At 45.1% G+C, this 22,768-nt stretch overlaps 1 protein-coding gene across 1 annotated transcript in view; it reads right to left on the reverse strand.

The window, feature by feature from the left end:
• Nucleotides 1-325: 325 nt before the first annotated feature.
• The window catches only part of LOC128933086 (alpha-2-macroglobulin-like protein 1), a 28,069-nt gene continuing 5,626 nt past the window's right edge, over nucleotides 326-22,768 (reverse strand). The window contains exons 10-37 of the mRNA XM_054269957.1: nucleotides 21,596-21,704; nucleotides 20,954-21,063; nucleotides 20,005-20,169; nucleotides 19,489-19,713; nucleotides 18,534-18,597; nucleotides 17,946-18,091; nucleotides 17,227-17,373; nucleotides 15,922-16,095; nucleotides 14,846-14,951; nucleotides 14,184-14,292; nucleotides 13,864-14,089; nucleotides 13,520-13,646; nucleotides 13,261-13,382; nucleotides 13,036-13,087; nucleotides 12,632-12,715; nucleotides 11,967-12,143; nucleotides 10,663-10,744; nucleotides 10,409-10,565; nucleotides 8,332-8,406; nucleotides 7,436-7,589; nucleotides 5,840-6,021; nucleotides 5,220-5,435; nucleotides 3,876-3,997; nucleotides 3,068-3,158; nucleotides 2,351-2,419; nucleotides 1,995-2,097; nucleotides 800-841; nucleotides 326-405 (exon numbers count right to left, since the gene is read on the reverse strand). Of these exons, the coding sequence (XP_054125932.1) occupies nucleotides 380-405; nucleotides 800-841; nucleotides 1,995-2,097; nucleotides 2,351-2,419; nucleotides 3,068-3,158; nucleotides 3,876-3,997; nucleotides 5,220-5,435; nucleotides 5,840-6,021; nucleotides 7,436-7,589; nucleotides 8,332-8,406; nucleotides 10,409-10,565; nucleotides 10,663-10,744; nucleotides 11,967-12,143; nucleotides 12,632-12,715; nucleotides 13,036-13,087; nucleotides 13,261-13,382; nucleotides 13,520-13,646; nucleotides 13,864-14,089; nucleotides 14,184-14,292; nucleotides 14,846-14,951; nucleotides 15,922-16,095; nucleotides 17,227-17,373; nucleotides 17,946-18,091; nucleotides 18,534-18,597; nucleotides 19,489-19,713; nucleotides 20,005-20,169; nucleotides 20,954-21,063; nucleotides 21,596-21,704 (3,462 nt within the window). The 3' untranslated portion in view covers nucleotides 326-379. The remainder of the gene's footprint in view (nucleotides 406-799; nucleotides 842-1,994; nucleotides 2,098-2,350; nucleotides 2,420-3,067; nucleotides 3,159-3,875; nucleotides 3,998-5,219; nucleotides 5,436-5,839; nucleotides 6,022-7,435; nucleotides 7,590-8,331; nucleotides 8,407-10,408; nucleotides 10,566-10,662; nucleotides 10,745-11,966; nucleotides 12,144-12,631; nucleotides 12,716-13,035; nucleotides 13,088-13,260; nucleotides 13,383-13,519; nucleotides 13,647-13,863; nucleotides 14,090-14,183; nucleotides 14,293-14,845; nucleotides 14,952-15,921; nucleotides 16,096-17,226; nucleotides 17,374-17,945; nucleotides 18,092-18,533; nucleotides 18,598-19,488; nucleotides 19,714-20,004; nucleotides 20,170-20,953; nucleotides 21,064-21,595; nucleotides 21,705-22,768) is intronic.

Consider the following 22,768-nt stretch of genomic DNA (forward strand, 5'->3'; position numbering starts at 1 on the left):
TTTTTTGCATGGAATTTGGTTGCAGATCAGCTGTTGAGTTAATTGAATTGAAAAGGGAGCTCAGAGATGGGACTTGGGGATGAGAGAGATTTAAATCACTATGGTGACCAAATGCAAAGTATGTAACCACAACATGCACAGTGTTTCCCTCTTTTTCATGCACTGAAATCTTCATCAACTGTCAAGTCACTGCCTTCTTTCCAGGTTCCACATACTTTATTTCACCTGCTTCCAAAATAATGCGTATTAAGCCAGTTTTCACGTGGAAACATACGGCAAAGGAAATAGGGTGTTTCCAACACAGCAGGTAAGGGGAGAGCTGGACCAATGAAGTTTTCTCTATGCAGGCAGAAAACTCAGGTTGCAGAGTCAGAGCATACTAGGAGGAAACCTGCTTTGAGGCATCTGTAGAAAGAAAGAGGAAAGAAAATGCAAAGTGCCTGATAACTTTTTAGGAAAATGTCTGCAGACTAAGAGATCTTATGGGATGAGTTGTGACATGTTTTTATCATTGACATAGACTTGTACTTAGACTTGGAATACTGTGAGGACTGCATGGAAATGAAATAAAAAGAGATCATTTTAATCTTCCAGGGTATGCTCAAACCTTAGTCTACAATGAGATTAATACCTGGGCTAGAAACTGTGCCACAACCAGTAAGTAGATCCCAATTCAACCTGCAGTCCAAGAAGGCTCTACATCACATGACAGGATTAAATGCAGAGCAGGGGTAGGATGCTTTGCCTGCTTACCACCAGTCCTCTGCCCTGCCCCAGCTGGAAGCCTGTTGGCACTAACCTGAACTGCAGGGGAAAGCATATTCTCTTGCTGAGCGTTCATCTGTAGAAACAAGAGGGACAGGGTGGTGAGCTGCAGGACTGCATGGCAGGGTACTGCCAAATTTCTTTCTCAGTAGCACAACCAACCCACTGCCTTAATTTTTCACTCCTCACACCGTGAATGCAGGAACAAAGAAATGTCTCTAGTGGGTCAGGCCAGCAATCTGTCCCCACAACATGTATCCCACACAGCTGTAAAAGATTACCTTGTGCACTGTGATGCCTTCTAATGCAAGGACATTTTTTGTAAATAAAAAACCTTCCCACAGTGTGTCCTGATAGCCTGGCTTATTTAGTGATAATTAGTATTTTCATGTCAGATAACACTCTTTAAATTGTATGTACTAAGCACAAAAATTCTTGTACAGGATGAAATAGCAGAGGGAGAGCATATTAGGTGTCAATATTTAGCTCTGTAATAGCTGGATTAAAAAGTGTCCTTTTCTTGCCACGGTGGAAAGGGGAACAAGAATAGAATTTAGTATACGACACATAGTGCTACTTTTGAAATCTCCAGTGGCAGTTTTTCCATTTTGTTCTCAATTTTTTTTTAATAATTCTTAATGTTCCATCTGCTGTTTTGTCTCATACTGAGCACAGAATAATCAGAAAGACTCAAAATATAATCCAAGTCTCTCTTCTCTGTGCTAATAATTCTTTTAGAGCTTTAAAGGGTAACAAATTATTTTCCTATTTTTCTCTGAGGCATGACAGGACACAATGGATGGTAGGATTATTACACTTGCCATAAAATGCATACAACTAAATTCTGCCTTCTAGTGGATCAGGGTAGCACTACATAATACTGATTTTCAGTAAGTGCCTAAGTATTCCCAAGAGAGCTTAAAAGCTGGAGAACTCATGGCAAATTGTGAGAGAAGTCTTCTATATTGAAGCTAGATGAAAAAAAAACAGTCATGGCATACTTAACACCCCACATCATAATCCTAGTGCCAGGCAGCCTTGTCTCAATAACTTTTCTTAGCCACTGGGTACCTGAATACTGAAGTTTTGTACAGAGGAAACCCAAGTTTGAAATTGCAGGAGGACATGCACTGGAATAAGGGGGTTAAAGGGAATTAGGGTCACAGCCATAATTATGTCTGAGTGGGGGGTACAATAGTTACTTTACACCAATGTCAGTGAAATCTCACCTGGCTTGTAGTAGTCATAGACGTGCACTGTTGCAGCTTTCAGATTCTGCACTTCAACATCTTGTTCCACTGAGATGTTAAGCTTTAGGGAACTCTCACCCAGCTGGAGAGAAGAATGGAAGTGAGCAGAAATGCACTGATCATCTCAAAATCACCTACATACTAACTTTGTTTCTTCTGCATCAGAGGGGTTTTTTTCTACCTTTCCAGGCTCTTCCACCCTCTTCCTCTTCTGTGAAAAGTTTAGCCTGCTTGACCAGCCTAGAGATTTGTATTTCTAATCTGCAAAAGTCCTCATGCAAAGTACTTCTGTTGCTACTACATGAATGGGCAGTTCCCTGTGGTCTTCCTCTTACCTCCTCCAAGTAGATAGTGATTTTGTCTGGTTTTATCTCTGTCTTTTTCACGAGGGGTACCTTCTCCAGCTGTATAGGAAGGCAAGAGATAAGCTTGGTTAACATCAGCTTATTGGCCTTCCCTGTTTCACAGCAGGTTTGGAATTTGTTAGTGCACCACTGTTGACAGAAGCACTTAGCCTAGCCTGAGGACTAGTCAGGTTTGCATTCCATGGCATTGATATTGCTGGGAGCACATCAAACCTTAGAAAATAGTTTTCAGTTTTGGTACAAGTGTCCTTGGACCATGTTCCTACTGTCATCACTTGTAGCAAAGGGAAAACTGGTTAGTATGAGGCTATGTCAGATCTCTCTAGCTATTGTGTGGAACACTGGAACATGTCATTGAACAGCACTATGGGATTCAACACCACTTTATGGAATATCCATAAAAATGGCATTGGTAAGCGCAAAGGGGCCCAATGCACGCCAGATGATTCTAACTAGGTGCTTTTTCATCTTCTCTCTGACCCCTTCCCGTGTATGCAATCCTCACTATGAACATGAAAACTGCACAACCACTTGTGCAAGCGGAAAGTTGCCTTTTGGAATAGCCTGTTATATCTGCACTTGTAATTACCGTTCTATGACACTTCTTAAATGTTTGGATATTTCTGACTGAGCTACATCTGGAAAATAGATTTTGATATCCTCAAGGAAAGCCAAAGGAAGTCTTACCTCCTTCACAGAGCTCTGAACAGGAATGAACCCTGACAGCATCTCCACCTCCACCAGGGCCATGTTACTTGTCCCACGGTTCCCTACATATCTGAAGGAGGTCAGGAGAGAAGCAGGTTAGATGTGGAAGGCAGCACAGCATTTCTAGGAGATACAAATGGACACTTCCAAACTTTGCTCTGCCCTACAGTGAAATGAAAGCTCAGCCACATGTATAACTGGTGGGACAAAGAGACAAAAATTGGTCCCCATCTACTCACTCAATATGGACAGTGATTGTACAGCAAATGTGTTATGGTTACTGTGGAAATAATATGGCTTCCTGTTGCCCTCTCCAACAGGTGGAAATGACCTTTGCTGTTACAGGCTGAGAGTGGAAATGTTGCTAATGTTCTCTTTCAGTAAGGACAGTAAGGCATGGAGGATATGGATCAAGACTCTCACTCTAGACATATGCAGGCAAGTGAAATATGGATAGGGACTGGAGTTTCTGCTGTCTAGTTCCAGCAGTGCTTCACACTGCAGGGGGATGCATCTCAGGGCTGGTTCAGCCCAGGATGCCAACATGGGAGCTCAGCTGCTGGTGCTCTGGGGACTGCTGAGCTGGTTGCTGTGGTCATGCAAGACACTACCAGTGCGCTGCCACACTTCTCCTGGCCTTAATTCTTAGTTAGCGATCTCCTTGGGATCTATAGAGAAGAAGAAAGTAATCCTGTGTCTGTGATTCTACAGACAGGAGGCTTTCATGGGGTTCTAGTCATACAACTGGGTTCATACTTTTTTCCACTGAAGAAAGAGGATCTCATACCTGACAGACACATGTATGTCAAACTCTTTCCTGACACCATCACATTGTCTTGGTACTGTTTCCACATCCAGGAGAAAGACTTCTTCTGTTTTTGGTGGTGGGATGTTATAGTACCAAGTAGTCTGGTGGGGGAGAAAGCATCTCTGTGAAGTGCCCCCGAGTTTCCCTGAATAAAGCACTACCTGTGCATCCAGCTTTAATGGATTGGTAGACAGTGGCTAACACAGTTGGACTCAAATGCACTTTCTGTTCAGAGATGTGCTGTTTAGCACATTGCATCAGATACACCTGTCAAATGCAACCCAAAACTTGGAGACTGAGATATCTGTGATTCAAAAACTTATTCAGTCTCATAAAAAAAATAACTATCTGTTAAGGGTCAAGGAAGCACATTAGCTAAAACTGCCCCACAAGGAGAAAGAGGTGTTAACTGTTAACACTTGACATGCTAATAGTCAGTAGCTCTAGGTCTCAAGGGGAAACTACTGGTAGAACAATTACAATCCCTTAAAAAAGAAGAACTAAAACTTGGAAGAAGACAGCTCAGCAGGCAGGAGGATCACAGTCATCCAAAGAGCAGCACAGGCCAATCTTCCTCCACCTGCCTGGTGATCTGACTGCCTCCCCAGCCTGTGCTCATCAAGTCTCTTACGCTCATTGACTGTATGCAATTGTAGTATGGTTCTAGTTACGTTCTAGATGCATTAACAATTAATAATTGGTGTGTCCCCTTGACTAGACACTGCTTGCAGATTCTCTGTGAACATCATAAAATTCTCTGTGGGCATCATCTGAACAGAAGTGACCCAGCAGAAAAGGCTTTCACAGGGAGTGAAAACCTTTTGAAGTTTTCCTTTTGACAGCTGTCAAAACTGCCAGAAAAATAAGATATATCCTCCTGATGGACCTGTTGTATTGGTGTACTGGAGTAAGAGGACTGTGGTACCACATCACTCCTCCTCTCTGCATATGATAAATACCCAAAGAATTTTGTGTCAGCAGTGTCCAGCTCCTGAAGCAGTGACACCAACAACACACATTCAAAATCAAAGCATGTACTCTTCTGTGTCTCATTACTCCTGACTTCAGATCTACTGTTTTCTTAATGATGACATGCCTCTGTAGGATAGGACAGCAAAGCTGAGACATTTCTGAGGAGACACCAGAGATGGTAACATGAAACCCTGTCAACAAAGTACACCTGAGTACCTTCAAGTTTGACATGATTCTGCCTAGAAGGCAAAATCCTACTCAGAACGTGAGGCTATAGTAGCTGCTTAAAGCCAAACCTCCCTTCAGTGTCAGAGGCAAAGCCTGGGAGCTCTGTTTCTCACGCGTACGCACCTGCACATAAACGCAGCCACTGCCCGTCGCTTGCACTGTGTAGCTCCCTGTGTCTGCAGGGAGAGATGCCTGATGCAGGACCAACTTGTTGTTCCTGTGCACATGGAACTGCAGTGGAGAAGCCCCCTTTCCCTTCACTGCCACCTTGACATCTCTCATCTCCTGAGGAATCAGGGCTGCATACTGAGCGAGGGCCTGCAGGCTGACAACCGTGTCCTGGAGGGAGAGTCAGAGTCACTTTGCTGCAGGACAAGACCCAGCACAGCAGTTCAGGGACTGCAGAGAGAACTACAGTCCTCATGGCCCTGATTCACACTCTGACACAGGCAGGCTCGATCCCACTAAGTGCATAGGTAGGGCCTAGGCCACAGGCAGCAGGATGATTTCTGTTACCTGGAACAGGCAGCTTGTGAGCTCTGGGCTTAGCAATGCCAGAGATCCTGGGTAATCCCAGTTACACTACACAGACAAGAGTTTCCCCATGGCACTCCCTTTCCCAAACAGGGCTCATGTACCTTTGTCTGCAAAGGATGGGTCTAGAGTGACATGCATGTGAGAGATGTGCACATCACTCCAGGCACAACAACTTTTTCCCCCATGATTTTTCCCTGGTTTGTTACCTGTGTGGAAGCAAATCCTCCAAAGGCATTTCTTTGTGCACTGAGCCAGTGCACAAGCTTGCTCACTGAGGCTTCATTGAATGACGAGTCTGGTTTGGAGACATGGGCCAGGACGATGTAGGCTACAGTCTCAATCATGGAAGAAGATGTTTCATCAGCAGATTGAGATGTCAGTAGCTGTGCTGATGGGGGAAGAAATATGTGGAAGAGAAGAATTGTAGATCCCTGTATATTCAAAGTTATGTCTCCAAGCTCCAGCATTTTTGGTGTTTCTGCATTTGCCTAGCATAGAATAACAGGACCCCCTGTGCTGAAAAGCTCTAGGACTCATCTTTCCAATCGCTTGTGCCTGTTGTACAAGACCTGCCCAGTCTTTGAGGGAGAATTGCTGTCAGGCTACTGGACGAGAAAGTACCCAACTTACTTTGCTGGCATCCTCACTATGCAGTGCATAGTGAAGGGCAATTTAAGCAACAGCTGGGCTCCCATTTCAGGTTCAAGCTCACAAGCACAGAATACATCTGAGTCCAGTTGAATATTTTCCTGCAGTGGTAGTAGGAGACTAACCAAATTCAGCTAAGAATTTAGCTTAATTGTGCCACGCTTAATTGTGTAGGAATCTTCTGCAATGGTACAAGTGTGAAAACCTGAAATGCTTTTAAATTCAAAGTCAGTTTGCAGAAAAAACCTTCACTTGTTTGCATAGTACCAGCCTCAAGACTTCAGAATTTAGCTAAAGTCCTCTACAGAGAACCTTCATTATGTTTATCGCATTGGAAGATATTTTCCTTCTTCCATGTGCATTATCACAGAGGCAGCTCTGAACAAGTACTGCACTGAATGTAGAATGGTATTCTACTCTTTCCTGTTCCAGCTGGCACCTTGAGTGGCTATGCAGTGAGCAACACTCAGCACTGGTAGCTGGTCAGACTGAAAAATCCTCTCTCCCTTTGTTTTTTCAATATGTTATTTTTCAGCCCTCAGTGTAGTTCACCACACTGCCAGACGAGGAAATGTGGGGAAGAACTTACTTAAACCAACTTAGGTAATATTACCAAATATTTAACCATAGGCTTAGGTGTTTTGAATGCCTACCCCAGCATCCTCACTCAGGACAGAAGTCTATTTTTTTCCCCAAGCTAAGGAGACAAAAGGAAGCTCAGCAGCACAGCAGTAAAGGTCCACCCACCCAAGGGCCCTGAGCTGACTAGAGCAGCAATGGGGAAGCAGTCAAAAGGTTTGAATTTTTCATGTAAATGTTCTGACCAGTAGCTGAACAGACATGGTGAAACAAGTTTGCTCTGCAAGATCTCTTGTACTATATATGAATTGCTGAAGAATGACAGGAGCACCGTGACACAAATAAGCATTTTAACTGCACAAATTAAGCATGGATAATTACTGCTGCTTTTGATTAGAAATTGTTTCCTGAGTCTGAGAAAACTAGAGATTGTCATAGTTTGAATAAATTATGATTTTCTGACACAAAAATGTATTTGTGAATAGCTAAATCTCCCAGAATACTGCAATTAAATGCTACAGATAAAAGACCTTGAACACAGTTGTGATCTCTAGGACCCCAAAGCAACAACCTACCAGTTTCCTTCTGTACCATATCCAGGAGCTGCTTTCTCATCTCCATGTCTTTACTCAGTGTGAAGACATAAGCCATCAAAGCCTTGACGTAAAGGCTTGCCTCATCAAGTGTCACATTCTTGAGGCAATGTAAGGCATTTTCCAACATGGTGTCCTGAAAAAGGAATCCAAACCAAGTGAATTTCCTCTGACCAAACACCAGGTTGTTGTGAACATCTATCCCAGACACATCCTTGATGTACTTTAGTGCTAGCATCTCTCCCAGGACTGTGAGGTGTGAGGTAGAGGGGTCAAAGCATCGCTGACTGTGGGTTGAAAGCAAAGGTGTGCTGGACTTATCACTGGGATAGGGGATTGCTAATACACTGGAGAATCCAGATGTAAAGTGTCTGGTAACATGCTGGCTCAGAATTGTCAGAGACACATGCTGTGGGTGTCTGATCCTGAAGGGTATGATGTTTTTAGAACTGTACCATTAAGTCTGGAACATCAGTTCTTTTTTTCTAGAACAGTCTACACTTGTCTTGAAGATCACTGCTTTCATCTGGGGGAGGGGGGACAGTGCATACCTGAAAAGTAGTATTTTTTTCTCCTTCAGCCCTGTTGCTCAATTTAATGAAAACCATTGCCTCTCCCTGCAAACCCTTTGTTATTTTCAGACACAATTGTTTCTCTTGAGATGAGATGAGAAGAAAGTGCTCTGCTTTGCTGCAAATCAGGCCATTTATATTAAGAACTCCTCACCAAGATAAAATTTTCCTGTTATTGTGTAGCAAGGGGGGAATGACAGAACCTTTCACCAGCTCACGCTGGGTAGCCCCTGAAGCCCCCATCCAGGGGAGGAATGAATGGAGGAGCATGCTCCCAAGCCCTGCAGGAGTTCAGGGGTGACTTACATTCCTCTCCAGATGGAGCTCCAGCAGTGCAGCAGCAATATAGGCTGTTAGGGAGATTGTGTCATCCACACCACCCTGCAAGCACAAGTCAGTCATCAGGAAAGGACAAACCCAACCACTGTGTCCCTGTCGTTGCATAGCCCCAAAAACTGCGTCTGAGAGAGCACAGCAATGTGCTTCTGGGCATTCCTGGACAGGAAAGCCCTCCAGGCTCACTTGCTGAATAGTTTGCTGTTGAGGGCAGTCTCAGCCATGTTGTTCAAACAGCCTAGACATCCCTTCTCATAGAAAGGCGTGAAACAAACTGTAAAGTAATTTATCTCATTAAATATGTTACCACTGTACACTTGAATAAAGTTTTTATGATGCAGGATTTGCATCATAAAGAAGAATTTATGCAAGTTTACATATAAGTCCTCTGGCTTTGAGAAACTACAGGTTGATATGTGTTTAACAGGCTTTCAGGAGCTGCTTTTCATCTCAGAGGGCATTCATTCTTGGAGAAGTTCTGCTTACATCCTCAGATATGAGACAAGAATACATCTAAAATGAGAGGGGGAAATTGGGCTAAGATGCTAAGAAGTTTCGTTCACACTGACTAGAAGAAACTTTGTAAGTGTGAGGCGGGTGGAGGTGCAAAAGCTATTCCAAAAAGTTCTGTTCAGATAGAAAGCTCAAGGTGGGAAATTAGAGACAGTCAGACAAGGATGAACAGGCTACATGCATACTCTGGTTTTGTTTTGTACTGCATTCAAATTTTAGGAAAAAAATGTGTAACCCTTTGCTTTATGAATGTAGCAGCCTGTTTTCTTTCAGAAATTTGGCTTGTATTTAACATGGGCAATTTTGTAATCTGACCAGTGTGGATTATTTGTACCTTTACAAAGGCCATGAACCCAAGTATTGCCATACTGCACACGCACTGCTCAGCACCTAAGCTCTGGGGCATGTTCACCAAGAGTTTGGTGCATTTCCAGCTACACTGCAGGCATCATTTGGGGGATGACAAGCTCTAGGAGGAGTCATATTTTTGGGGCAGTGGAGGGACAACTGTGTCTTCAGACAATCCTGTATTAGAGCACAGAGTATTGTGCACTGTAAGGTATGAGAAGAGGGAGAATCCAGCCAGGGTATTCTAGACAAGCACTAAAATAGAAAAATATTTCTCATTTCCCTGCGCCCTTGAAGTGCCTTGGCACAATTAGCTGTGTTTTCTTTTGGCTAGAGTGAAAATTAAGAAAGCCTAGCAGAGTCTAAAACCTCACACAGAGGAAATGACTGCTGGTTTAGGCCACGTTTTTCATTCAGCTCTGGGAAGATGCCTCAGCTGTGCTAGGCCATGGGGACATTGCTTTGTGCTACTGCTTGTCAGGACCCAGGACTTCCCTCTGGCTGTCCTGAGCAGCCAAGACCCCTGCCAGGGGGCTCAGAGACCCTGGCACAGAGCCCAAGATGCCTGTGGTTTTGATTGTGACCCATGGAGCAAGTTACCAACCTTAGATGAAGATCTGCAAGCCATGACAAATTAAGTAGAATGACAGGGAATTTATCACAGGATGAAAAACAGATTTTGGGGTTTTTAGAATGGGGATTCAGGGGGGCAAGATGGAGGAATCTGGGCATGTCCAGCCTTTCTCCTTCTTCTTCTTGGCCTCCAACTTCTGCTGTGATGTCGGCACTTTTAGATTGGTTTAGAGTAGAAGCTCACTGTCTAACATAGGTGATAGGTACTGGAAAGTTATTGTAAACATTGTATATGTAGTTTTTAGTAGAAAGACATAACACTGCCCCGGGGGAGGCAGAGTGCCTCTGACTGTCTTGCTGAGCGGACTTCAGCTGGACAGGAGAAAGAATTTTATAGATAAGATACAATAAACAACCTTGAGAGTGAGAAATTAAAAGCTCTGACTCCTCCTTTGAGCGCCAGGCTGGGAAAAGAGACTTTCTAACTTTTCTCAGGGTCACTCTGACAAGCTAAAGATCCCAAAAACAGCTCACAGTGGAAAAGGCTGAGGAAGCAACCCTGTGCCTCACCATGAGTTCCTCCTGCTCCCACTCCCATGTCTGGCAGCCATACCTTCAGGTCATTGTTGAAGAGCTTCCCCACGCTCTGGAAGCAGCCACTGGGCAGCTGGTGCTTCTGCAGCCAGCGCAGAGCACTGTGCACGTGGTCCTTGTCGATATAGATGTGGGAGCTGGCCTGCCCAAAGGACCTGGCTACAAAAGCTGTCAGCCTGTGAGCAGAGCATGGAGGAATCCCATGTCACAGCCAGGAGATGAACCAGCAAGGACAAGGGGTTTAGGGTGACAGTAGCAGTTGTGGTCACTCACCACGTGTTGCCCTGCTCATCACCTTTCCCAAAGGCACTGTAGGAGCCATCGTCGTGTTTGTAGAGCAGCTGACGCTGGTAGCCTGTGACAACAAGACATGGCTGATTGTGAGCACCTGTAACACCTCAAACTGTGTCCCAGCCATGGGAAGATGGCTCCACAGCAAGAGGATTCACCCGTCTTACAGTCAGAGCTGCTGAGACAAGGGCACCGGCCCCAGCTGCCCCTGCACCCCACAGCATCAGTGTGACAAAAGCAGCTGCACAGCGCTGCTGAAGTGTCCAGGAGGCTGCTCTGCGTTACTGGAGCTGTTTGGAGCCAGTGCTGTGGGTTCCTGCCCCACTGTTTGGCAGAAGGGCAGCATGCTCAGCCACCTCATGGCTCCCCGTGTGCCAGGGAGCCCTCAGGGGCTTTGCTGTGAACAAAAAGGGTGGTAGGAGTGAGGAAGAAGGCTTTTCCTAGAGGGGACACAAATGAAACACTAATTACTTTTCAGCACTCCTCCTCGCCCTGCTGGGACTCAATAAAACACTTTTTTTATGGGACGTACAGGAAGCAACAAAGCCATGCCTTTGAACCTTGAGGGCAGAATGCTGTCTGCATCTGTTTGGTCTACCTCCAGCCTCCTCATGGCCTTAGTGTTTACCCTTTGTCTTTCCTCTCTGCCACCACCATTCTCTTGGGTAGACCCCACTCTCCCAAATACAAGAACATGATCTCAGTACGTGCTTACAGTACCAGAGAAAAGGGGGGAAAGAAAAGGAGTCAAATCCTGTCCAGACAAGGAGACTGGCAGGCTGAAATATGAGGCACATTACGATATGAGACATGAACATAGGCACTATATTAAATTCAGATTATACTGGAGAGAATTTACATGACTCCAAAATATATTTTCTAAAACACAGGGAAACATTAAGCTACTGAACTCCTATTTACTCCCAAAGGCTACTCTTTATTCCATGTAATAGCAGCTGATGCCGTCTTTTCACAAGGTGCTTCTGTGAGCCTTGGACTGATAAGGGAATGAACAGGCATCACATAATGATGGAAATCACTAATTACCTACACCTTTCTCAAAAAAGCGAACTTAGTACCTCAATTACCAGCAGAGACAAGTTGTGCTTTCTTCAGAAACTTTTCTTTCCATGAGACATTTCCCTTTTCTCTGTGATGCCTTCCTTTGTCACAGCTCTGGCAGTCACTCCCACTCCTGCCCTTCAGCTCCCCACCACATCTATGCCCCACACTCTTGATTTCTAGCAGCTTCGTTTTGCAGCAGAAGGAAGAAGGACAATGCTTACCCATTGTCAGAAATGCCAGTGCTATAGCCTTAATTTCTGGGTCCAGTTGTTTAGTCTTGTTCAGGTACTGGAGAACAAAGATGTTTGGCGCAAACTTGACCATGTTCTGTTCACCACAGCCAAAGGGCATGTCTAGCAGCTGGTCTAAATTTTGGAGTGCTGGACCCATGATGTCACCTTACATTTGAGAGGAGAGACGTGAGAAAGGAAAAGCACAGGCACTGAGCAGTGTGAAGCAAACGGACTGCTGCCTTCCCTAGGCTCTGCTGGGATCCTAGAAAAGAGCCAGTCCCTGCCTGAACAGATATGATTGAGATTTCTGGTGACCCTTCCTACATTAGGCCAGCACAGAAAGGAAAGCCATCATGGTTCTGGGAGGAGGAAAGGAAGCTTGAGGGGGTCTGAAGAAAGGTAAAGAGAGCTGTCATTCCTGAGTGGGTATCAAGATGGGAAAGGAATTGCAAAGACAAAGTTGGTGGAAATATGCAAGGATTGTTTTGGTTCACTTAAATATTGGAAAGGATTACTTGATCAATATTTCTGAGGCCAATGTCACACCCCTTACAAGTTATCTCATTAGGAGCTGGGTCAATGCATCAATAAGGCCAAAGCTTTATGCAAATTTTTTTCACGACAGACCCAAGAGCACAAAAAGCCTTTCTCACCAATCACAGAGAACGTGACTCGGGCAGATCCCTCCAGCACTTCTGCAGGCAGAGTCAGGGAGAACTCTTCAGAGATGGTTTTATCTGAGGAAGGCAGAACCCAGACATTTATCCCATGGAAGAAGCCATTCATACAAGTGAAACATCCAAGGAGACCCAGGTGAAGCATAATGTGACATCGAGTCACAGGAGCCAAAACTTGCAAACACATGCCTCAATGCAGGAAATTTTGCCAGGTAAAAGATTGACAAGGACAAACTATAGTGGTTGTTCTCTCAGGCAGGATGGTGCCACCAGTGCTTGCTCTCTGATTAATTCCCTCCCACCTCTGGGTATTTGCAGTAGCCCTGTCCCTTCCATCCTGGTGTCATGATCAATGGCAGTCAGGAATTTTTGTCCCCTACCTGCAGGACAGAGAAAGGCATTTTGGGTCTTCTCTTGTAGGACACCTCCTGGCTGCAGATGGAGAAAGAGTAGTTCAGATAGGGAGGACAGGAAAGGAAGTCACCCTGCCTTAGCAAGTTGGTCTGATGTCCAAGAAGGTGCTAAACTTCCTCTTAGCATCTTGCTGACTGCCCCAGGGGACAAGCCCTTTTGCCAGGGGTTCTCCTCCCTGAGATGTGACCAACCTTCACAAGCAGAGATTTTATCACCGCGTCTCTCCCTCCTTGCAAAGGTGTCACAGCAATCTTGTTAGCACACAGACTGTGTGACTCTTCTGCCACGCTGCTCACGGTGACGTTCACTCTGCCTGCAGGGAGCACAGGGACACGTTGCTGAGCGCTTCCAGCAGACAGCTGTATGTACAAGCATTAGATCCAGACATGCAGACGTGGGCAAACCACCCCTTCTCCCAGGAGCTGCCACGCTCCCTCTGCCCAGCCTCACCTAGCTTGGTCGCCCTCACGTTCCACACAAAGGTTTTTGCTTCGTTGGCACACAGGCAGCTGGTGAACTGGCAGCTTGGACAGGCATCCACCTTCAGTTCTGGGATCTCTGTGAGAGTGGTGTGGACCTGAGCATGGTTGGATGTACAGACACACATTGGGTTAGTGTTAGTAACAGGCACTGCACCAAGCAGCAAATACCTGGGTGATAAAGTATGAGGTTATGCTTTGTGGCCCAGATACCAGCATCAAGGGCTCCTGAGGAGTTCAGAGTTTGTCTTTGGGCTCAAGATTTTGTTCTGACAGAGGCCATGTAATTGGGGAAACTCGCTTGGAGGGACTCACCTGGATACAGTCCTTGAGGTAGTTGAAGACAGTGGCTTTTAGCTTGAAAGTCTCCCCTTGGATCACAGAGTATGGCAGTGATACATCCACAAAGAATGGCTGGAAGACCCTAAGAGAGGTCAGAGGCGAGAAACCAAAGCCAATATCGGCAACACAGAAGGTGTTGGCATTCCATTCTGTGATGGTGTCAGGTACAGCAACTTGGAGAGACGCTCGTCCGTCATCCCTGCAGCAGGAAGCAGAAGAGGAGGACATGCTTAGAAGCAGTCAGAATACTCCAGGAGTGTCCCTGGAGAAGGATGGCAGAGGCTGTTACCTACCCCACAGACACCAAATCCCAAATCCAGGTCTCTGGGAAAAGGGTCCGTGGTTTTGGCTTCTCCTTGTCATCAGAGTGAGGTTTAGAATCAGCATGGGTAGCTTGGCTGCCTGGTAAGGAGCAAGTGATACCTCAGAAAACAGCATATATAACTACAGGTAAAACTAGCTCTTCATTCACAGGCAATCTAACACAAAACACAAATGTTTTGTGACACAGAATGTGAGTGGACAGGGCTGGTGTTTCAATGAGAATCTGACACAGTGTGGGTATATTTGGGGAACAGAGCTTTAGGGAGACAGAGCTGGATAGAGTTTAGCCCAAGGCTCAGTCTGACAGATCCAAATTTGGTCTGGATCCAGCAGGAGACAGCACACTGAAATGGAGTCACACTCCTTTAAATAATCTGTGAAAGTGCTGGTAGAAAGCACACTACATTCTGTATGAAAAACAGTGAACACAGGGACACCAAAAAAGCTGGAGATTTGAGCTTCTCCCTGTGATTTGTAAATCAGGTCCATTGAAACGGACACAAGCTTTGTTGCTGTTATACACAAACAAGAAACACAGCAGGATGGGGCTCAGTTGTCTCAGCTTCAGGCTGGACAGAACTGGGAGAGGGAAGACCCTTCACTAAAGAAGTTGGACATGTCTGTTCCTTACCAAGAAGAGGGTGTTTTCTTAGAGATATCTTTTTGTGAAACTCTGGAAGCACACAGGAAACCGGTTTCTTGATTCTAGTGTTGGTAAATATTTTCATGCGCAGTTTCTGGGAAAATAGTACAGACAGTAAATCACTGATAAACCAAAGGGAGCAAGGAATGTTGAAATTATCTCGTGATCATGGGTGTCAAATGGGGGCTGGTGGCCAGTGTTGAAACATTTTTAAATGCTGCTTCTTTATATGCATAACCTTGTGGCTCAGACTCTGACCAGTGCATGAGGAATGGAAACCAGTGTCTGAGGAATACTGGGAGCAACTATTTCTTCTCGTACGAGCAGATTTCAACTAGATGTGCACTTCATATGCCCAACCCTAGCAATGACACACAGTCTAAGGAATAGGAGACAACATAACATGCCTTTTGAAGGGAATCAGGTTCTGTATTTGTGTGGTAGAGTTCTGTCAAATTAAGAAACCCATGCAATTCAGACATTTTGGGTTGTTTTCAGTGTGTTGTTACCCTCTTCTCCTTTTTGAGGCGCTTCAACTCATATATTTTGCATATATTTCATTAAAGAGCATTCTGCCAGAAGCAGCACTCAGCACTTCTTGCATTTCAGTTAGCAGACATGTTAACACTTCTCGGGCTATCATGCTTGTTAGCATATCAGTTTATTTTGTTGTTTGTCTTGACAGTTAAAAAAAAAATAAAGCCAAACTGTGAAAGACTTCCTTTTATTTAAACTGCTTGAGGATAAGTAAGGAGATGCTCAATGAAACACAGAGTAAAGCAGTTTGTAAATACAATAATAGCCAAGTGGTGATTGGTCAGAATATGGTGCCCAGGTATTCTTGCCACCCCTCCTTTGTAGTTATGGGAGCCTGAAGTAAATTTGTTCCTTTTTACATTATCTTCTTCCTATCAGGTGGTTTGTACTGTGCTTGCTCAGCTTTCCCCATAGTCCCCAAATGAGTTTGGCTACGGTGGACAACATGGAATGGATGACTTCAGGACAGCATATTGGAACTCACTAGGGCAAAGTTGGGAAAGTTTAAAGGAGGTGCAGGCACTCACCTTAAACAGGTTATAGACATCAGCCTCACTTTGGTACCATGGTGCACCCATCCTAGCCTTTTTGTGGGGTCTGGGCTGCTGGGGCAGGCAAGGGTATGCCTCAAAGTCTTCCAGGCGGTAAGGAAAGCCTCGTCCTCCTAACATGAAGTTGTTATTGAAGATTTTACCATACAACTGCAATGGAAAAAACACAGGTCTTCACACAGAGCTGGCCAACAACCACGTGCATGGGTCAAACTTTTGGGTTGTAGCCTTCTATTCCACATTGAAGAGCTTTGCAGTTGAGGAAGTTGGCACTGACCCAGCTTACACTAAAGGACATAATATAAAGGACATATATAGGATAATATATACTAAAGGACATCATTCCAAGCAGTGGATGTAGACAAGCAGCTTTTAGGCTGCAAGACAGTTCAAGCCTTTCAACACTAGGGTGCAAAATTAGGATAAAAATGCTTCAGTTTAAATACAAGGCATTGGCACATCTGATCTACATATTTAAAGATTATTACTTTAAATACATGTCAGCAGATGATGCAAGTGCTCTGCACTAGGACAGCATCCCTATGAAATGGACACCAGATCACACTGTGGGCTCCATAAACTGGTGTAGTGCATCCCCCTGGATTTGGTGAGGCTTCTTTGTAACACACTGTACTGCTATAATTTAACTTACTACTTTGCATGAGGCATGTACCTGTTTTATCTCTGGTACACATTGTGGATTTATATTAGGATTTTCAGGTTTCGCAGTATTTTTACTCCAAGTTTTAAATTAATTTGTCTGAAAGACACAGCTGCTTTAAGGCAGGTGCCTCCAACGCTTCTGATTCTCAGAATCCACCTGGGTGTTGGCAAAATACTGACCACTTTTCACCAGCCACTGGGTGCTCTGGGTGCTCCCATCTAGCGACTGTTTTCTAACGAACTGCTCCAAAACACTGATCTGTTGCATGGTTTTAACTCAGCAGTGGAAGGGGCAGAGGGATAGGAGGACTCTGCCAGGGCAAAAAACTCTCCCTCCAAGCAGAAAGCACCAGCATCTCCTTGAAGTGGCTCTCCCTGCCTCCCCTGCAGTGCCATGTAGCATCCGCCTCCCTTCAGGCAGAGGCTCACAGCACAGAGCTGAGGATAAGAAACACAATCTCCCCATCACTGCTCAGGAGAGGCAAAAGAAGGGGCATGGCAGGGCAGCCACCTAACAGTGCAGCTGTCCTGGGATGTCCTGTGGGCTTCCTGCCACCCATGCATGGAGGCAGAAGGCAGGCAGACATTAGGGGGTTGGACAGGGCAGGCTGCACTCACGCTGTCTGCTGTTAGGATTTGGTTCCTCTTCAGGAGGACGCTCTTGTCGACAGCCCGCACAGAGCACAAGGAGCCTGGAGCAGCCATGAGGTTCAGCCTGACTTGTGAGCCTGGGACCTCCTCCTTGTGTGAGAATTCCAGTGCCACCTGCAAGAGAAGACAAGGTCTGGGGGCTTAGCCTTGGAGAGTGGGACCCTCTGACTCTTACATGTCTGGGTTGCAGAGGGAAGGACTTTGAATAAGGTAGGGAAGGGGGATGAAATGCTGAATCAAGCCATCCTGGAAATCCATTGGGAAGGTGAAAGGGGCTGCAGTGCACACAGCCCTAGCCAGAATTCCTCTACCACCACACATCCACCACCCTCTGATCCAGAACTACCGCAGGGAGCTAAGCAGACAGGTTTCTCTTCTGTGTTAGGGAGCGTATGAGGGACAGTGTGTTCCCAAGTCACTAACAGGGAATGGGGGGAAAAAAGAGTTCAAGGGAAGCTGGTTTACTTCTTGAGCAAAACTTGCCAGTTTGTGTTGTGGAGAGCAGAACTAGGAATTCAGGGAGAAGGAGGTTACCTGTCTTGTTTCCCACCCAAAACACTTGGGCATCTGGTTTTGCATATATCCAGCTTACACCATTTGGATGAGGATAAAACAGGACCAGGAACTACAGCAGATCAGAGCACATCAGCAATGCTATAAACACTCCTTGTGTGATTTCTGCTCACCTGATGGCTAAAGCACATTTCTACATCAAACTGCTCCATATCAGCCACCACCTCTCCGTCTGAGAAGATCGCATACACCAGAAGGTTGATGTCGGGCAGGAAGTCATTGCCAACAGGCAGAGTCAATGAGAAGGAGCCCTGCAGATCTGCTATAGGCAGCAGCGAGGAAGAGAGGGACAACATCCAAACAAATCAACTCACTGGAGGGGGCACACATTAAGAATCAAAAGGGGGACTTAATAATTTCTACCTTGCAGATAAGAACACTCCACACAGACAATGTCACAAGTTAGCAATAAACCAAGCATACCAGCCATTGCTTTGACTCATGTCTTCTTCAAAGGTACAAGTTAGCAGCAAAGTCATAAGATTGGATGTTATATCAATTAGACAAGACAGAAGGAGCAGTTGCCTAGAAAGACCCTGAATTGAGAGGAGGTTGTGTTGGTCTTAGGGGAAGGATCACCACTAAGAACTCAGTTCAATATTTCCCACCTGTGGATAAGAATAACACCTGCAGACAGAGTCACTGTAGAGTGGTCAGTTTTCTGGAGTGTGTTACAAGACACTTCTCATGTTTTTACTCACTCTCATGCTGGGTAATTGGCACCTTCTTCTTTCTGCTGAAAAGGATCTTGCCTTTTGCTATCACCTGAAGAAAAAGAGAAGCACCACTCAAGGGTCTGAATCCCAAGAGCATGAGAAGAGTGTGAAAAGAACACAGGAAGAGAGAATGGTGTCTGACAAATGTTGCCCCAGAAGTTCCTCTGGCAGGACTTGATTTCCATTTCCATCTCTGCAGCAGAGATGCTGATGGTATAACTGGGTAGGACTTGAGAGGTGTTGGTTAGGCCATGAGAAGGTGAGGCTACTTGCAAAGCCAGGTACTTCTGAAGCTATGGGCTATGAAGCTCTGCTCTTAAGACCCTGTGAACTCTAATCTTTGCATTACTAGTATCCAGTACTTTCTGATTGTACGAGTGAGTCCAGTCCAGTAACCAAGACAGTCATAACCTCTCAGCTAGGCTTTAGTCACACCTTTGCTTTGACTCACTTTCTTCAAAGTGGACTTAATGAAAACTCTATTGCATACCTCTGCTGTGCATCAAGGCCCTGTGCAAGGGCTCTCAAGCTTTTCCCTGCAAAGATACAGGCGGGGGAATGTCAGCTACCCCAGAGATTGCCTCTTAGTTCTCAGACAGATTGCCCCAGACACAGATAGACATCTGGGGCTCACCTTCTGGGCAGAGTTTGGGCTAGCCAGCCAATGCCATCCATGTGGATATAAGAGAAAGAGGGGCAAATGGCAGGCATCTATCACCGAAGCTTAAGTCAAGACATGGATAACAAAGCAATGCAGCTGGGGGCTAGGAGCAAGTCCAGGAACTGGAAAGTAGGCACAGGTTTGGGCAGAACAGAAGTCACAAGCTGACTGTCTAGGAGTAGCTTTATCTTTCCTTTGAGTATCTCTTTGCTGTGAGAAAAGGGTAAAATGCCAGTAAGCATAACCTTGCCCTGAGAATCAGCTGTCTTCTGTGCTCACCAAGTAGTAGAAATCAATGTGGTCTTCTTCAGAGCTGAGTTTATTCTGGGAAAGGATATAATCCACCTGCACTTCCTGCTCTTGATCACAGGACATCATGTAATCCTTGGCCTTGATCTCCAGGAAGCTGTTGCTCTCAGAGTAGAAAGGTTTCAGCCAATGGAAGTCCTCTTCTTCAATTTCACCAGAAAATGAACTGTTGTCACTTGGAGGGCGGTGGGTACCCTTCCGAGCACATAAACACAAGGTGGCAACACAGTTAGTATCAAGTGACGCAAGGGAACTTGTACACCTGCCAAAACGCTTTAATCGCCTGAGCTGATGGCAGACTGCACATCTGTATGCCTAAAATAATTTGTTGAAACATCATTTTAAAGTCTCTTACAAGATTTCTTCTTATAAAGTTTTAGCAAAAATCTAAGCCTAGTAGATTTGACCACAATCTCATTTTTCCTCTTATCTTTTCATGGGACAAACCCCACACCAGACAAAAGATTTTCAGCGGCTGATACTCACCCTCAGAGAAACCATCGTGCTGTTCCAACTGGTGGTATCCAGTGTGAAGTGAGCTTCCCCCATCTCATCTGTGAGGAATGACAGCTGTGTCTCCTCATCATTGACATCAACTATTAGATGGATTGTTTCATAACTGAGGAATTCTTCTTCACTGCGGAAGATCATCTGGAGGGAAGGGAGGGAAGTTAATACCCTGTTGTGCCAGACTCTGAGGCACTGACAGTGCTTCATTTTAATTGCTTCTATCACTTGGTTCCCTCAGCCCTTCTAGCTTTCAGACCAGTTGGAAGGATCCAAATAAAAGTCCAATAAATACATGAAACCAACAATTTGAAGCTGTTCAGGACTGGAACAAAACAGTAATACAGGCAAATGAGACACCTCTACTGGGGGAAAAGGTGAACTCTTCAGACCCTGAGGTGTTTCTTGGACAATGCTGGAGGATCTTTGATGATCAGAAAGAGATTTGTCCCCAACAACTTAACTCTTGCTGTTCCTTGCCCTCTGTGTTGGGGTCAGTACCAGCCCAGGTGAAAGTGTTTCTAGCCCCAGGACAGCAGTCCTAGCATCACCCAGGTGACCCGAGTCAGAAATGAGTGCCAGTGAACTGATGTGCAAGGCTTTAGAGATTTCTGCCAAGTTACCATGAGTTTTTATCCAAAGGGAATGTTATGTGCCTGCTGACGCACCCCCATCCCATATGCACAGATTGGTTTCAGGAGATGCTCCTGGGGAAGCCTCCAGAAACTGCAGCTGGCCCCAGAATTCCAGTCCAGGAAATATACTATGTTAGGATGGGGAGAAAAAAATTTCTTCTACACGAAGCTTCACTCCTAGTTTCTGGGTGCCAGCAGAGCAGCATTGACTTTCCTGGAGACTGTTCCTTTCTTCCCACAAGAGGTTTTATCTGTGATGCATTCTGAGCAGAGAAGGGATCCATGAATGTTACCTTCCCTGTGTATGGTATCCCTCGTTTGTAGAATGGATGGAGGTTGATAAACTGTACAGCTTTCTTTATCCATGCAACAGAAATTTGAGCCGTTTCCTCAGAATGGGCTCCTGGGTGGGGAAATGAAAAATCTGTTGAATCTGAAGCAGTGCTCTTAGGGAAGCAGAAGTAAAAAACATACTTCAACACTACTTACGACATCTACAAGCTCTAAATTTAGGAGAGAAAATATATTCTTCTAGGATATTATTCCATCAAGCTTTCTGGGCTTCCTGCTTCATGACATGATGCATAATAGGCTATAAGTGTCTATTTACATGTTTATTTGTTTGTGTTTTTTGAAGATGAAGGGAAACTAGATGACTTTTTAAACAGTCTAGGACTTTGCAACTGGCTGAGGAACACCCTGGTGTCCAGGCAATCACTATGAAGTTACACACATATGAAGGGAGGTGAACGGTGGAAGGATTAGGAAGTCTGGTAAAAACAGATGGAAGAGGTACTAGAATAGAGACTATTGCCATAACAGAAGACATGGGAACCTTCAAGTTACTTTTTCAAAAGAAATTCCACTGCCACATAAAGACCAAAGCCAAAAATGTTGCCTGTGAAGAAGAGAATGCTCTACATATTATCCAGTACCTGTTCCATTTTCCACCACTTTTCCTTTTGCAATTATGTAGCTGTCAGCTTCATTTATTTCCAGAGCTTCTGTCTTTATTGTGAAAGTAGCGCAGCCATCCTTATTTGTCTGCACAGAGAGGAGAACAGAGAGAATGAGTGTGGTGCGGAGGAAGACAAACTGTTCCATAGATGCCAGGCAATCCTAAAGAAGTATTTCCAGATATTTTTGGAACAGAGGAAAGCTCCCAAATCCTAACTGCAGAAACCCATCATGGATACCTTAGGCAGAAAAGAAATCAATATGCTTGGATTAAACAATCACAAAAAAGTAGCAAAAAAAAAGTACTTAAGGCAAATCACATAAGGGTTAATTATGTCACAGAGAATCTCAGGAGACTGGATTCAGCCCAAATCCTGTAGCTGAGAGAGCATGAATTTCATTATGTGAGCTAAAGGTCTCCCTGAAATGCGATGGCCCTGATGAATAAAGCCTGACAGTGTGGCTTTCCAGACATGACCATTCCTGTGACATGGCCATATGAAACACAGGCATCCTGCCAGGTACAGATGGCAAGAGCTTTGCCAATCGTTGAGGCAGAGCCTGGGTATAGCCAGTGTTTCTAGCCATGCCTGAGAAGTGCTCCTCAGAACCTTTCAGGGCCCCTTACATGTCATGTGGAGCTGGCATTCAGCTGATGTTTTGCACAGCTAAGACTGCACAGCATTCCAGCTGGAGTGCATTTTAAAAAATGCAGAGATCCAGCTAGATTTTTCTATTCTGGCTCATTGCTGGCTGGTCTGACATTTAAAAATATTTTCCTGTGACTTTCAGGCCAAAACCCGTGCATCTGAAACCCGTGGGAAAAAAACAAATGCAAAGTATAACCACAAAAATAATGGACACAGATGAGAAGAAAATGTAACCAGCAATGGACATAATTTCAGACCAGACACTAGCAAGCTTTAGATGACTCATTGTGCAGGGGTAGAGCAAGAAATAGGGCATGCATCCACAATCCATGTGATGCTCTGATAGCCTGATTATTGGTGTGCTTGGTCACAGGGCTGAATAGGCCCTGGTAGGCTATTGGTAGGCTATTCAGGGATCTGAATAGCCCCACGAGGTGGGGTGATCTGATTGCACACAATGTGATACAGACCCTTGGAAAAGGTCCCAGGCACCACTGCTTC

Source organism: Melozone crissalis, unplaced genomic scaffold, assembly GCF_028551555.1.
Source record: "Melozone crissalis strain CALT ecotype California unplaced genomic scaffold, PUWL_Pcris_2 ptg000008l_1, whole genome shotgun sequence".
NCBI classification, from domain to species: Eukaryota; Metazoa; Chordata; class Aves; order Passeriformes; family Passerellidae; genus Melozone; species Melozone crissalis.